The 17,098-nt window shown below is 39.6% G+C and overlaps 1 protein-coding gene and 1 long non-coding RNA gene across 2 annotated transcripts; both read left to right on the plus strand.

Annotated features, from left to right (window-relative positions):
* The first annotated feature begins 373 nt into the window (after positions 1-373).
* Positions 374-2,723, plus strand: LOC121628579. The gene is made up of 3 exons (XM_041967664.1): positions 374-653; positions 1,761-1,878; positions 1,971-2,723. Exons 1-3 carry the CDS (start codon positions 586-588, stop codon positions 2,721-2,723), a joined length of 939 nt encoding a protein of 312 aa, XP_041823598.1. The 5' UTR covers positions 374-585.
* Positions 2,724-9,511: 6,788 nt separating this feature from the next.
* LOC121629315 lies at positions 9,512-11,290 on the plus strand. The gene is made up of 3 exons (XR_006008356.1): positions 9,512-9,835; positions 11,142-11,198; positions 11,268-11,290. It is a non-coding gene; the product is annotated as an uncharacterized LOC121629315 (long non-coding RNA).
* Positions 11,291-17,098: the final 5,808 nt, after the last annotated feature.

Genomic DNA, 17,098 nt, shown 5'->3' on the forward strand with positions numbered 1-17,098 from the left:
AATAAGATATTGTTCATATTCGAGACAACAGGTAGTATAGTTGTTTATAGAAGAGTGTATTACTATAATGGTATAATATATAACGTGAGATGAAGCAGGAACACAAGTTTCAGCGGCGTGAAAGGTGGACAGCTGAACACTGCTGTGTTCCATTGTTACCTCGTCAGCTAAATACAATTCAACCATCAGTTTCCACACGTTTCCCTCGGAGGATCAACAACGGAAGAGATGGATGGTGAACATCAGAAGGGATAATCTCATCATCACGCCACACACCCGTGTATGCAGTCGACACTTTACAGCGCAAGATGTCAAAGAGCCGAGTAAGGAAGGCAAGAGGAGGCGCTGAGACCCGGCGCCGTTCCACTTTTATTTCCGTGGAACAACTTTTCTCTTGGTGAGAGAAGACTTTCTGTGTGGGAACGCACAGCTAGAGAACCAGAGAATGTGGAAACTGGGGAACCAGATTGTGCACACGATCACGACTACTGCGTGGGTCCGGATCCTGCCGTTGTGGACAGTGTGCTGGAGGAAAAGCAGAGGCTACGAGAGGAAGTCGCTCCACTAAGGCAGCAGCTGGAGCAGATGTTCCTGTCACGTTTCGGGATACAGCGATTTGATGGGTCCGATGTGGACATTCGTTTTTTCACCCGGTAAGTACATTTGTTAGTTATCTTCTACTTTTAGACCAGTTACATGGAGCCCCTCTTTAGAAATAAAGTGATAATAATAACGATAACAGCAATGACAATAATAATAATAATAATAATAATAATACATAGCCACGCTACATTATGCATAGTCTATTCTTCTTAATAATAATAATAATGTTGTTGATGATGATGATGATAATACAGTGTCACAAGAGGAGCTCCATTATTTTATTTTTTATATTGGTGAAAATAAAGAGCTGAGTTATAGCACAGGAGATGGTATATTGCTTTCTGCTTATTGCTTACTGTAAACATCTAGCTTACATGTTGTCGACTGTGAGCAGGTCTGATTGTAAGGTCTGACAGCAGCAGGGTGAAAGGGGCTGCCCTGTACTGTGAAAATGTTAAGCATTTATTTCATAAGGTAACCCCTCAGTATAACTGAAGTTTGCAGGAGCTTCACCTGTAGAATCTGCAGGTAGGAAGCAGCCAGGTGGATGATCAGATGCAGATATCTGCTGAGAGTGAAACATCAAGGGGAAATGAGGGGTCGTCTTCTTATATTTGGATAGACTGGTTTACTTGTTAGACTCCATGAACATGGAAATTAAAAACATATTCTGAAATACAAATTAATAAGACCCCGGTCTAACAGGTGGTTGCTTGTAGCAGGAAGGTTTACTTCAGATCGCAGATGAAGGTCAAGAACACCAAAAGCATCATCAATGGAGAGATACAGCAGGTCCTTCCTCCCCTCTGCTGTCAGACTCCACAATTAGGCCTGTTCACAGCAGTGTTGATGTATTTATATTGTAGTTGTGTGTGTGTATATATATTTGTATACACAACTTGTTTATCTATTCATATTTGTTTTACTTGTTTACTGTGAAATTGTACAGCTGTCTACAGCACTATGAATTACCCCACTGAGGCATAAATAAATGTCTATCTAAAAAAAATTTACACAGCGTGTGGGGGAAAAAATGACTGAATATCTGACTAATGTAGTTTGGTTAACATTTATCCTGCTTATGGTAATTTTCAAAATAATAAATAAAACAAAATGGAATGTCCCTCAGGTGAAGTTAGGTCTCCATCTGTTTCCAGGTTTGCATCTTATGACCACCTGATGCGGTTTTGGCAGGTCATTCAACCATCACTGAAATACATGGTCCGAGCGACCAGCTTAACTGCTGATGATGCTGGACGACTGAGTGCTCCCACGGTAGGCCTTATTTGTAATTATGTGATTTTCCAACTACAGCACAATAAAGTAGTACAGCCAACCATTTATTTCTTATCTTGTGTGTTTCACAGGGACAGGCTCTACACCCAATAGATGAGATGTTCCTGTTCCTGAACTACCCGGCCCTTGTACTGAAGCAGAGGGACCTGGCTGACCGCTATCAAATCCACCAATCTACTGTGAGCAGAATAATTCTCACATGGAGCAATTTTTTGCTTTCTGTCCTGGGTGCACAGAGAATCTGGATGACACAAGAGAGGATCCGGGAGTACCTACCTGTAGAGTTCAGAGACTATGCTGACACCACTGTGGTTCTGGACTGCACTGAGCTGAGGTGCCAAACCCCTTCTTCTCCCTTGCTACAGAGTGAGGTCTACTCAAACTACAAGTCCCACTGCACCCTGAAAGGAATGATTGGTATAGCACCACATGGTCCAGTGACCTTTGTTTCTCCCCTCTATGCTGGTTCGATCAGCAACAAGCAGCTGTTTGTGGAATCAGGTCTTTGCAAGCTTCTCCGTCCAGACTCAGCGATCATGGTGGACAGAGGCTTCCTGATGGACAACTGTGTGCCCTGTAAGATGTACAGACCTGCATTTCTTTCAGGAAGACATCAAATGCCTGAGAGTGAGGTCAGGGAAACGCAGGCAATCGCACACCTAAGAGTGCATGTGGAGCGTGTGATTGGAAGATTGAAAGAACACAAGTTATTGGATTCAGTCATTCCTTTGAATATGTTTGGTAACATTAATCAGCTGTACGTTGTTGCATGTCTCCTGCTGAACTACGAAAATGGCCCCTTGGTTAAGGCTTGGGCAAAGTAGAACAATCAAATCTGACATTGCAAGTGATTATTGTAGAATAGTTAGTCATTGAATGTGATATTGTTATTGCTGTTTTAAACATGTTGATGCAATAAAAAAGGCGATCTCACAGCCTTCCTTTGGGACACAAACGGTGGAATTTTAATTGTTTTGTGTTTGTTTGTTATTTACAAGCAGAGGTGGGTAGAGAAGCCAAAAATTCTGAAATAATAGTACTGTTACATGAGAAAAATATGACTCAAGTAAAAGTCAAAGCTAGTCATCCAAATAATTACTCTAGTTAGACTAAAAAGTACTTATTGAAAAAAACTACTAAAATACTGACAACAACATCAGATATATTCTTTTTAACTAAAAATCAATAACTGAAACAGTGATGAAAAAAAATGAACATGAATAAAACATCCATCACATTAAAACAGTCTCCATAAAACTGACGTAGCCACCAGCACAGTATGTTTGTTTTCTGAGATGGTCATGTGGAAGTCGTGTAACAAAACTGATTCATATTAATAAATGGCCAAAAAATAGAAGCAACGAGTGGAATGCATGCAATTGTAATGGAGTAAAAGTAGTGTTAATTTATAAGTATAATTCAGTGAAAGTAAAAAGCACACCGTTTTAAAACTACTATAAAAAGTACATTTTTTGTAAAAACTTACCCAAGTTAATGTAATGGAGTAAATGTACCACGTTACTACCCACCTCTGTTTACAAGCAGTGCAAGCATCATAATCAGTTTTCTCTTTTATAGCTTGTAGAACTTCATCATCCCTGTAAATCCTCTGAATGAACAGGTCATCCTCAGTGTAGACTACAAAGTCGCACCATTCAAATCCACTTAATAAAAGGTGCCCCTGCACCTGCCAGTAGTAGGCACGTGATTTTTTTAACTGAAGTATGTCATCAGAGACCCTGAGGTAAGTGCAGTCCACATAGCTTCTGACATGAGGACACTTCACCTCTACCAGTCCAAATGCAGGTTCAGCTTTTGGGTCGTAGATCAGACCATCTGGTGAAGCCCCAAGCCACGGCGCATCGGGATGAATGATGAAGCCACATGGGTAGTGGTTGACGTCCCTCGCCAGACAATACTCCTCTATTGCCTTAGGCTCCAGCTCGAGGCCTCTCTTCATGTCGGCAGTTTTGTAGCCTGACCGGGAGATTCGAGGCCAAGCTTTCTGCCGATTACTGTCCTCTCACATGGCAAACTTCTCTGAAGCACATCACATGGATAAACAGTATATAATTAAACAGTACAATTATATATATATATATATATATATATATATATATATATATATATATATATATATATATATATAAACACTATACTATTATTAAAACCAAAATGCATAAGGTCTGCTAGGCTGCGGTTTCTGAAAAAGATGTTTATATGAAGGCAAAGTTTTAAAAACAAAATCATATTTAACACAGTTTCTTATTCCGACAGGATCATCATGTTTGTTTACAACTATATATCCTGTTGGGTGAAAAGTGCACATACCTAAATCTAGAGGATGTCGCACGCAGCCTCCTTAAGAGGTGCCATTCCTGCAGAGAGCTTTGCTGCCTTGTGCTCTCCTCAGTTCGGTGGGCCATGTCATGTGATGTTTCCAGAGACATCATGTGGAGTTGCTGATGATGGCTCAGTACAAAGCAGCACTTGGTGGGGCCCAAGAAGTAATTGGAGGGAGGTACAGATGGTCGTGGTGTTGCAGTGGAATGCAAACACGTTTTAGGTGGGCTCCATGCTGGGAGGAGATAGGAGAGGACACTTCCTTCTTGAACTTTGCCAAAGGCACTGTCCGCCAGTGGTATAGCCCCTGAAATTTTCTCCACCTCCCACGTTGCCTGATTTTTGGCAGTTGCTATTAAAATTTTGGTCTGTGGGTTTGTTTAATAGAGTATCTAAACCAACGTAGAGGTGAATAACGCCACACAGTGTATTGGAATGTGTTCACTAGCTCTGCACTGATCCATTATCTGGAATGTATTTGTTTTGACGCTCTGCCACTGCCAAAATCATGAATTTATTTTATCTGTCAACCTTGCCCATCAAACTCAGTGGGCGGGTCCTGACGCCTGATTGGTTGCTCTTTCCACAAGTCAAGACAAATACATTCCAGATAATGGATCAATGCAGAGCTAGTGAACACATTTCAATACACTGTGTGGCGTTATTCACCTCTACGTTGGTTCAGATACTCTGTTAAACAAACCCATAGAACAAACTTTTATTAACGCAGAATGTTGGACAGTATGTGACGTGAAGGAGCTGCTGAGAGAAGCAGCGGGTTTGATCGTGGAATCTCTAAACAGAACTTCTACTTGGTTCTCCAGAACTGCCGTCGGGTCAAACTCCAAACGTCCCGGTCCCTGTGTGTTCTGCTTGTTGTATCATGGTACCAGAGAAGCTGTGGAGTACTTCTAAACTTTCAGTCACTCTGTCGTCAATATTTTGGTCGGAAAGTGACTAAATGAGTCCAACAACTTCAACATATTCTCTGCTTTCCTCGCTACATGCGCTGGTTAGCCCCGCCCACTGAGTTTGATGGGCTAGGCTGACAGATAAAATAAATTAATGATTATGGCAGTGGACCATGAAATAATTAATTACATAGATGAATAATTAATTAAATAGTGAAATAATGAAATAGATAAATAATTAATTTAATAATGAAATAATTAATTAAATAGATAAATAAATAATTAAATAGTGAAATAATGAAATAGATAAATAATTAATTAAATAGTGAAATAATGAAATAGATAAATAATTAATTAAATAGTGAAATAATTATATATGTTTTTACATATATTAATTTGTATTTTAATTAATTAATGATACATTTAATTACACATTTATGTATTTAATTATCATTTTAATCATTTAATTACACATTTATGTATTTAATTATCATTTTAATAATTTAATTACACATTTATGTATTTAATTATCATTTTAATAATTTAATTACACATTTATGTATTTAATTATCATTTTAATTATTTAATTACACATTTATGTATTTAATTATCATTTTAATCATTTAATTACACATTTATGTATTTAATTATCATTTTAATAATTTAATTACACATTTATGTATTTAATTATCATTTTAATAATTTAATTACACATTTATGTATTTAATTATCATTTTAATTATTTAATTACACATTTATGTATTTAATTATCATTTTAATTATTTAATGACACATTTAAGTAATTATTGAATGATATATTTAATTAATTCATTGTGTCACTTTACGTCCTCCATAGAAAAGCTCGCAGGTGAAGAATTTGATTAAACTTTATTGACACTGCCAAGACCCACAACAAAATGGCTGTGAATGAAAGTAAACGTTAGCGCATGATGCAGTTTCACATTATGGATTACTATGCTGTGAATTTTGGTTGAAGAACAGTGTGGATAGTCTGAAAATGACCACGAAAAGGTAAGGAAATAAAAAATATCGCTGTTTGTGAGAATAGCTTTGGGATTTGGTGTATTTGGTGATAAACATGCTATCTGATAAGGCTAGCTGTGATATGCAAAGGTTAGCTTTGTGTTTGTTTTGAGACTGACGTGAGGTGCTTGGCGAATATCTTTTTATGCTTGGTATCATATGAAATTGCAGCTTTTCTAGTTTCATTTGATACCCAATATGTTGGGGTGCATTTTGTTTAGGGTGTTACTCTAATGGTGGCGCTGTTGTTTGTTGTATATGTATTTTGAAGTTGTTTTTAAAGAAATACTTTGTTGACCAAATGCACTTGAAGAGTTGATTTAGTGGTGTTAGGGATTCTTCTTTGAGACAAATTATAAATAAAATGTCCTTACATCACTAAAGTAATTTTTTTTACACACGTGAACTTGTGTTTACACCTCTTCGACCGACTGGTGGATCCGTCGGGCTTAAGGGTTTTGAATACTTTGAACAAGTACATATTTAACTAGTATGTAATATATATTTGAATAGGAAAGATGGGTGGAGACATGATTCCAGCAGCGTTCCCCAAAAGCAGTCTCGTAGAATGTGGTATTTGTTTTTGTTAGCAGAAGAATTCTGTACAAGCTGACGAAGATAATGGAAGATCCTTCACACCCTCTACACAACGCCGTGACGAAACAACAGAGTGTGTTCAGTGGGAGGCTTGTTCAAGTCCGATGCAAGACAGAGAGATACAGAAGATCCTTCCTTCCAGCAGCTATCAGGCTGAAGAACAAAGCCCTTAATTAATTAATGTAATTGTTTTACTTTACTAAAAAAAAAAAAAAAAAAAAAAAAAAAAAAAAAAAAAAAAAAAAAAAAAAAAAAAAAAAATTACTACTACTACAATATTGAATTTCCCTTTGGGATTAATAAAGTATTTTTCATTCATTCATTCATTTCATTTCATTCATGGCAGCGCTGTGGCTGTCTGTAGCGAATGGATGACGTCACCATGCTACGGTATAGTAGTTTTCTGCATAAAGAACGAAGTGGTATTAAAATAAGTCTTGTTAGAATTGATTTTGCAAAATATGAAGAAGCAGAGTATTAGTTATTTATACAGGTTAATTTTAAAGCGGTGTTGAAGGATATTTATTTGTAGAACTGTCTATGTTTACTAAAATGTATGAAAATGCGCTCAAGGTAGTCCAACATTTCCCGTCAGGCACCGCGGGGCTAGCGTGGTGACGTCACGTTAGCATGTCCAATAGCCGCGGGGTATGTTTTTTCCTAGTGGACAGGGATTGGTTGAAAAAAATTTGAACAGATTTGGCAGAGTGTTGTAACGGTTGCTGCTTTAGTTTGTTGCGGGAGAGACAAACGTTTTTCTCAAAAGAGAATTTATTTTTCTTTTGGTGGATTATTTCTTTTGTTGCGTACTTTAAGTGAGAAGAGGTAAGTTTTATTCAAAAGTAGTTTGCTGATGTAAATGTGATGTTTTCATGTCTGCTAAACTATGGGGGGGTTTCTTAAAACAACACAACAGCAAATGTACATGTTTGTACTGAGTGCTGTAAACTCGGGCTGGCTTAATAAATCAGTACATATGTATTTTACGTATTGTGGTGTAGTTTAGTTGGCTGTGCTGCGGTTAGTTGGTCACTTAGTAACTTAATTTTATCGCAGTTAAGTCAGAATTGTAGCGTGGCTATATTAGAGGAGTTACTGTAGTTAGAATATATTTATTTTTAATACATAATTTGTGACGTAGGGGGACGGTTAGTTTAGTTATATGTCGCCAGCTTAGTTACATGCCTGTTCGATGTTTTCGTGATTAATAAATCTATGTATTGTGTCTAGTCTGGAGTTTTCTTCCGCGTTGCGATTACGGTTGGTAGCATAAATGTAATGCAGTGATTTCAAGTTGTTTACTGATATAATTGGCTACAACTGTGAATGGAAATGTTTTAAGAATTTATTTAATTGCGTTGGTCTCTTGTTTGGTGGTTGTGCTCACGGCGAAGCTTTGAATATCGTCTGTGACGACCATTTTGTCACAGGCTCGCCTAATGCTCTTCCTGTTTGCTCCCGTGTTAACAGTTGTAGTTAAAGAAGTACTTTGTTGTTATGTTATGTAAAGCTTTGTAGCTATGAATGTTATTTATTTTTGCTATTACACAGTATATGTTTTTACAGGTTTTATTATTGATAGGCTGTGTGTGTGTGTGTGAATGTTTTATGTTATGTCCAAGGTTCTACAATTCCCTGATTTGATTTTATTTATTTTGCTTTTTGTTATGAAGAACGTTGTCCTTTTCCCCCAAAGTTGGTGTCAGTGAACCTTGTTTTCATGTTTATGATCTGTGTATATTTTCCTGTGGCTTTGTGGGTAGTTTAATGTGGAAATGTTATGTTGGTATGTAATGATTTTGTTGTCCAATTCTTGTCTTTTAAAGGTTGAGGCAGCATCTAGCCAGGTGTCTGCCAGCTGTGTTGAGGCCACACCATGCCCAGTGTGTGCCTGTGACGTGCTAGGGCCACCAGTGATGCACACACATCCATCTCAGACACAACATGGCTGGTCTTCTTGTAGGACAGTTCTTTGTGACTGATGGTAGTTTCTTTTTTTTATTCTAAGTGGTCCTTCAGATGGAATTTATTTTAAGGTAACAGTTGTTTATTTGATGAATTGTGATGTGTTAAAACTAGACTTTAATTAGGCTGGGTACTTTCCTAGCTGGGGTTATAATTGTAACTGGTTTAATCTTCATTTTCTACCAGTTGCAGATGGTGTAATCTGTCCAGTGGAGCCCTCTGCCATAATACACCTCCATGCAGTTGTACGTACTCTTCATACTCCACAGATTTTTAATGATGGGGTAGAGTAGAACATGCAGTCATTTGATTTGCGTTACAGGAGGATGAAGACACCTTATCAGCCGCCACCGAGAGGGAGGGTTCAGAGAGACCCGTAGACAAGGCAAATTTATTTGTACAGCACATTTCATGTACAAGATAATTCAAAGTGCTTTGCATAAAACATTCCAGCAGGGTGCAGAAAACAAAACAAGTGCATTAAAAAAACAAAGATTAAAAGAAATTAAATGAATTCAATAAAGACAGAAAGAAAAAGCTAAACTAAAATAGATTAAATGCAATAACTAAAGTTCCAGTGTAGGGAAAGAGTATTAAAACATGATCAAGTTTAAAGATTCCAGCTTGAAAGATTATAGACTGTAGAGGTTTTACAACTTGAAATAACATCTATCAGTTAATCAGACTTCATAATACAAACAGCATAATGTATTTATGTCTTTATTTCTTTATGTCTTGATGCATCACTCAGAAAGATGGTGGCATGTCGTGTCTCTGACTGCTCTTCCATCTTGTGCTTCAGCAGGGGGTCAGGATCTTCATCATCAGCTGCATTCAGTGGCTGAGTCGGACGTTGCTCCTCTCATTGTGGCGATGTTGTGGAGAACAACACATGCCACAATAATGTCACATGCCCTATCTGGGGCCGCTCTGAGCCTACGAAGGCACTGGAGGCGGGCCTTAAGCATCCCAATAGTCATCTCTGCCCCGGCTGGAGTCCTGCAGTGAGCCAAGCCGGGCTCAGGATCAGGGGTCAGCAAATACGGCTGGCAGGGGTACCCTCTGTCACCCAGCAGGTAACCATCAAACTCTCCTATAATACAGGACACAATATTACATTTTTAGTTGTGATAGGTCAAACTAAATATTGATTTTAATGTAAATAACTCACCACGGGCAGATCTAGCGCTCTGTGTACACTCAGGAAAGACTGGAGGGTCGTCACAGACCCAGACCACTTTGCTTCCACGTTACTGACGATGTGGCTGCATCTCATCTTCAAAGGACAGAACAGTAATTAGCTGAAGTAGCTGTAATGTGAAGTATCTGGGATTCTAAAGGCTACGATTTACCTGCACATTATAGCTGTGGAAAGACTTCCTATTCACATAATCTCCTTCATCTACTGAAGGAGCTGTGATAGGAACCTGAGTCCATCTATGCAGCCAATCACACCTGGAAACCCTAAAATATATCAGATTAACTGATGTGTTCTTTGTATCTTGTTGGTCTGTGATTTGGAAACACCACTAAAGTGTAGAGCAAAGGTTTCAGTGTAAGAGTGACAGTTCTCGCTGTCCGACAGACTGCTGCCTTTGAAATATGCTCAGCATCACCGACGTTATAAAGAAAACTCCCTTTGGGAAAAAAACGAAGTAACGCTCAGCACAGTGAGGGAATGATAAAACATCCAGGCAGGGTCTGATCACCCTTTCCACCACATCGATATCTGCAGTGTCTTGTCCTTCGATGTCAACTGGCTCTTCAAGAAAAGGGCACGCCATGTCAAACACTTCCTTCAGTCTGCAGCTAAAGAGGAGAAACTCCGGTTAGTAGAAGAAAACCTGCCAGCGAGCATGTTAGCGTTACCAAGTCTGTTGCTGTGGTAACTGACTCAGAGTTACACTGAACTCGCTTTGTGAAACCGAAAACCCAGAGTTTCCCTTAACTCGGAATGCATCACAGTAGCACACATTACGTTAATACGCATGCAGGTTAGGGGCAGTTTGCACTATGTATGCTGATCTGACAGAACACGGGCGTTGCACTTGATGTGTATTTCAACGTGAGAAATGGGAGGTGTGGCATCAGAAAAGCCACTGAAACGTGTGAGAGTTGGCAGGGGTGATAAAGTAATGATGTTTCTGGATTTTCCAGAATGGCACTATGAAGTTAAATAATGTAGTTGAAAACGACATCATTGTTTACGTGTTTATGACGTTTGTCAATATCAGGACATTCAGTTTTGTTTTTTAAATAATTATAAATGAACAGAGTTCATGATTATCTGACTGCTCTGTACTGTGACGTCACAGCGCGTGAAAAATCTGAGGTTTTCACTAATCAAAGCACGTGACCTGATTGGCCTCTGTGTGTCTGAAGGGGGACGCCGGAGATGATGAGCTGCTGAAGCACCAACTGGCCGATCCGGAGATGAAGGTACAGACAGACATGGTGAGGCGCAGCTTTGTGTTTCAGGCATGGTTCAGGGTCTGTCTCCTCCCACAGGAAGCCCAGATGATCAGCTGGCTACAGGAGTTCAGACGTTGCGAGACTCAGCTAACGAAGGACCACGAACAGCTGATTTATACTATCTTGGTGAGAACAGGGCTTAAAGTATTCCAGCTTTTCACTATGATTAAAAAAAAAAACAAACAACAAAAAAATGTTAACTGTATAAAGTGGTTGAGACTCTGAATTGACTCTGCACGAAATGTATGTAAACTTGACACACTTTCAGCTGTTTTTCATGCAGTACATTTAACTTATGTCCATATTTGGACTACATATTACAACATTTATACATCAACATTCAGCTGCATGCTTCCACAGTCGTCTTGTTGGTGCATGGACAGTAAAAGAAACTATCTTCTGTTTCCCGTCAGGTCGTCTGAATTGTTTGAATTCATTGAAGCATTTTCAAGAAAAATATCTTGAGAGGAAACACTGATCTAAAAGAGACTGCTTAAAGCTTGTTCCTATGACTTTAAAATATTAGAAACTAATGTTAATTAATTTTCCTTAAAAATGATAAAGGACTTAATGTTTTCTCTTCAGTGTATCACAATTTACATATTCCCTCAAAGTATACATCTTCATTCTATATGTAGCTAATAAAATGTTTTATGACCATATTAAAATTATCTGACGACTTCAGTCCTGTCAAGGGTTAAAGCAAAAATGATCAAATTGGATTTTTCATTTGAAGCAGTACGTTGTCCCGGAGGTTGTCTCTGCTCTGCATACACTGTGTTGACTACACATCCAAAACTGTGTCTAAGTAACTCGGTCAGTATACTAATATTCTGGAGATATCGGTTATCAGATGGAAGTACTTGTTCTTGTTAGAAACCGTCTCTGTCACAGATCACTGTATTACATGACATCCTGATGGGTCTGTGTCTCTCTGCAAAAAGGCCTCATGACTACAGAGTAGTAGCTTCCTAACAGGCATGAACTGCTAGTACAGCGGTCACTTAGACCAGCGCAAAACTGCAAACTCATTGGAAACAGCATGAGTGTGAATGACAGTACAGGGATTCAAATCCCACATACAGATGCAAACGTAGGACTCGTTCATGGTTAGTGCTACGGTGGCATATCCATGCATCACAGAATATTACTGCAGTCCTTTACATACACGTATATTGAATCACTTAAGTGTAGATAACGTAAATTGTGGGGAGAGTAAATGTATAATCTGTATAACATGGTGTTGGCCAGTAGCTGATGCTCTCTGCCAGCTGGTGGCAGTCTCACCACATCAGGGCCGAGCACCACCCGAGCAGAGGAGAAATGACATGCCATCTACATTATAAATGTCACTATTTATGATTGACTTATGAAGTGTTCTATACCTGTGTCATTTTTTATGTTTTATGTAAGATGGGGAGTGTTTGGCTGTCTTAGGTCCAAGATAATGTCATAAAAAGTATTTATTACCCTTAAGAAGTAGATTTAAAGCGGTTTCAATCCAAATTTGGTCTCATTCATTTCAGATGGTCCGTCCTGCCTCAGACTTGCTTGCAGATGTTGAGTGAAATCACATGGCCACGATGAAAGGTGACACTCATCAGGTATCATCTTTTGAAAATAGCATTACTGTAATGAATGGTTATTTACAAGCCTTTCCATTTTAGTGTGTAGTTGATTTTTCTTTTCTTTGTATCTCACTTGCTTTCCACAGGCTGGTGTGCAGCTGAAAGCACAGTGTCGTTACCTGGCCATGTGGAGGACTGCAGTCATCAGATGCTGTGCAGGAAGTGGTGGCTTCAAAATGCAAACCAGGGGCCATAGAAATCACTTGTATGCATTTCAAGTGGGACTCTGCCCTCCATAGATTTTGTAATAAGGTATTCAGTGATTTTTAAGGTACTTAAGTAATGACATATTTAAAAAGTTATCAAGTATTATTACTGTTTAAGTAATAAGATGTTTGATGAGTTATGCTTACATCAGAAGACTTTAAAAGGATTTGGAAAAGACTCTAGAAAACTACCAGCTCACACCTGCTCACATCTAATGACAAGTGCCAAGTCTCAGACTGAGATTAGACAAAGACCGTGAATCACTATTTACTAGACTCCAACTAGATTCTTTTAGCATTTTTTGTGATATATTCAGGACTTAAAGTATTCCGGCGCCGTGCCGGATCTCCGGCTTTTCACTATGATTCAGGGGAAAAAAAACAAACAAAAAAAATGTTAACTGTGCATAAAGTGGTTGAGACTCTGAATTGACTCTGAATTGTAGAAAATGAATTAAACAATGAACAATGTTAAAGTCAGAAATTCCACGTAGCGTGAACGTTATCTCCGAGTGGTCTTGAACGCAGCATCCAAGCCGATGGTTGTTTCACCGAACATATTTTTTAAAAAATGGAGAGTAAATTCATGAAGCCAGAGAATGACGTCCTAATTGACAACGACCTTAGAACCACATGGCGCTGGGCATGGATAGAAGGGGTGGAGACGGCAAGCTTTTTGGGAGCTGGTGCCAGAAACTAAGAGCCAGGTAGGCCTACTTGTTTCTGTGTTGTGCTCGAAGAAGCTGGTGTATGCAACTGGTGGCAAAAACGTTCTATTATGTCACGAAGGAGACCCGGCCGCAGCTCGCGCTCTCCAACATACAAGTCGTTTGCCAGGTGTTGTGTCCTAAAATGAATGTGTGCCAAAACTTGATTATACGGCCGCGGGAGTGCGCTATCTGTTAGCGTCATTTCGCTCAGCTTCTCTCTGTGTCTGCGGCTCCTCCTCTCGCTGTAAAACCGACATAGTACGCGAATGCAAGAGACAGTATGTCCAAATGAACAAAGAAAGCATGATTTTGCAAGTGCTTTAACGGATTTATTAACACTGCAGATAAAGACGTGCTGTAATCAGAAACGATATCCAGGCATGTTGCTGCTCCACTGTTTAGGTTTCATGTTTGTCTCATGCTTGTTTATTGAAAGTATGTAAAGTCCAGTAAAGACATGATTTGTGTGTTGATTTACAAAGTTTAATTTCCACTGATGTTCATGACTTATTTTATTTATTGGAGTACATTTCTTGTTAATAAAATGCAGAATCTACATTAAAGTGGTCTGTTATCAATCAAGAGTTAAACTGTGCACATTACTGGCCAAGTAGTACCTTACACACACACACCTCTTATTCTTTTAAAGTGGAATTTGGTCTCAGAATAATCGTTTTAACTTATCAGTAGCTGATCATGGGCCCTGTAATTGTCTATAAAACAAAAAATGTTGCTTGAAATGGCTGCAGTTTGTTCAGGTGAGACATGTTTTACAGATGAATGGCCATCTACTTCCTTGCATCCACTCCACCCCCTTTTGCACTTTAATTCACAGTTTGGTACTTAAGAAAGAAGCACAGTCGCACACAGAATGTTTAGTTGTTTATTAAAGAATGGAATGTTAATATATCTGATTTTGTCTGCGTGAAAGAGACATTAGTCTTTGAGGGTGATAGACAGGAGTATTGTGTGTAAATGTGAAGTGTAAAGGTAAATTAATAGTATAATGGTGTTGACTCACCTGACTCCACAGCGTTCGGGCAAATGGGTTTCAGGTGGCCTTGGCATTCTTTTATGGTTTGGGAGAAACCATGAGACCGAGGAGTTAGAAGGAATTTATTTGTATATTGGTTTTGGGTTTACTTTATTTTTTGGGGTGTTAGGTAAATAGTTTAGGTGTGTAAATCATTTTTAGGATTTTGTATGGGATAATTTTAGCAGGAAAAGTTTGTTATAATTGGAGAAACACCTGTTGGGAGAGTGGTTTAGTCCAATCAGCAGCAGGAGAGATAAATGGGGCTTGTTTGCTCATTTTGTGTGGCTGTTGGTGGAGGCTTGACTGCTCTGAAACCGGAGGGAGTGAGTTGCTGTCCAAATCTATGTCTGGTAAATAAAAAAAACATTGTATTGGATACTGGTGTCACTGTTTCCAGCCACTCACACAGTCCAGGCTGTCACAATGTTTCATCACCGGTTCTTGTTCATAGTTTTTTTTTCTTTTTTTTTTCTTCTTCCCCCGTCCGCTTGTCGTTGTTCTGTCAGGATTCCTGTTTCTGTATTTGTCAGAGCTCATCTGTTGGTTGTTGATTGTGTTACGTCACTGCGACTTAAAATAATATCAAACTCGTTTTATATTGCCGCAGACGCAAGACTAGGAAAAGATTGACACGAAACAGCGCAGATTACCGCCTTAAACCTAACCTAACGATGGAGATGACATGCTGTGACTCTAGTAAGACTCCTAAGATTTCCTAAAGACTTCTGTTTTTAGTCTGCGACCGTGAAAATGGTTTGGTGTGAGCCCAGCATTACTTGTTCATGCCATCAAAGCCGGGGCTTATCAGCTCTGCTGCTCGCGGGCTGCTGTGCTGCAGGATTGAAATTTCCCTGCTGCGACACACCTGGCTCAGATTAATGAGTCATTAACAGGCTTTTGCAGAACTTAAAAATCTGTTTGGGAGGACCATTTAATTTGATCAGGTGTGTTGGAGCAGGGAAACGTCAAAAACCTGCTGGACAAGTGGCTGGTGAGTCTTAATCTAAGCACTTTATTATGACATTATTATTGCAATCATACAAACAAATACAATACAATTTATTCACTTGATAGTTTTATCCATCCATCCATATTCTTACTGCTAATCCAGGGTCAGGTCGAGATGTCCAAGAAGAGAAGCCCAGACTTCCCTCTCCCCTCCCACATTTTCCACCTCATCCAGAGGGATCCTGGTGCGTTGCAAGGCCAGCAGAGATGTAATCCCTCCAGCATGTCCTGGGTCTACCCAAGGGGTCTCCTCCCAGGGGGATGTGCCTGGAACACCTCACCAGGAAGGCGTCCAGGAGGCCCCCTGACCAGATGTCCGATCCCCCTCATCTAGTTCCTGTCGTTGTGGAGGACTCGATACTGAGGCCTCCACACTGGATCCTCTCAACACCTCGGCTGCAACTAGAAATTCTTTCCTTAAAAGTTATGAACAGAATCGGTGACAGGCCAGCCTTGGCAGAGTGTGACCCTCACTGGAAACAAATCTGACTTACTGCCGGCAATGCGGACCAAGCTCTGGCACCAGTCGTACAGGGAGCAGACGGGTCGTACAAGGGGGTCCAGCAGTCCATACTCCTGGAGCATCCCCAGCAGGACTCTTCGGTGACACGGTAGAACTCCTTGTCCAGGTCCATAAAGCACATGTAGACTGGTTGGGTAAGAGTACACATGTAGACCTGGCCGCCGCCCACCTCACAATGCACCCGAGTCCTACAGTCCCTCCTGCAGGTAGTGAGTCCACATGTTACCCTTTCTGGCTGAGCCCAAATGGGCTCCAGGGGTAAAGGCCTGGCCACCAGGCACCCCCTTCCATACCCCACCTCCAGGCCTGGCTCCGAGTCCGGGCAAAGGGAAACCCTGAACCACTGTTGTACCTCATCATAGGGGTTGTAACAGCTATAATTATTTTTTTTTTTAATTAAAAATATACTTGTCTTTTCTAACATGCCATGTATTTATACCACAGAGGATGTTGGTAATCTGCATCTTTGATTGTTTGGATGCTGCTTAGAAGTACTTCTCTATCCTGAAGCTGTTTAAAGCTTGAATGTGTCTGCTGCTGTATGTGTAAAATGATCTGCTATGATTTTGCTTCTTTCCAAGTAACAAGACAGTTTGTCTTTTTAATTTCTTCAACAACCAAAACAAAATATTCCAGGACTCAACAGAATAAGTCCTGGAATATTGAATTAAGTGCACTGAACTGGTAATTTTAACTGAAAACAGCACTACAGTGCTACACAAAGTATAGTTGAATCTGACAATGAAATGGACAGTA

Source organism: Melanotaenia boesemani, chromosome 18 (genome assembly GCF_017639745.1).
Source record: "Melanotaenia boesemani isolate fMelBoe1 chromosome 18, fMelBoe1.pri, whole genome shotgun sequence".
Taxonomy (NCBI): domain Eukaryota; kingdom Metazoa; phylum Chordata; class Actinopteri; order Atheriniformes; family Melanotaeniidae; genus Melanotaenia; species Melanotaenia boesemani.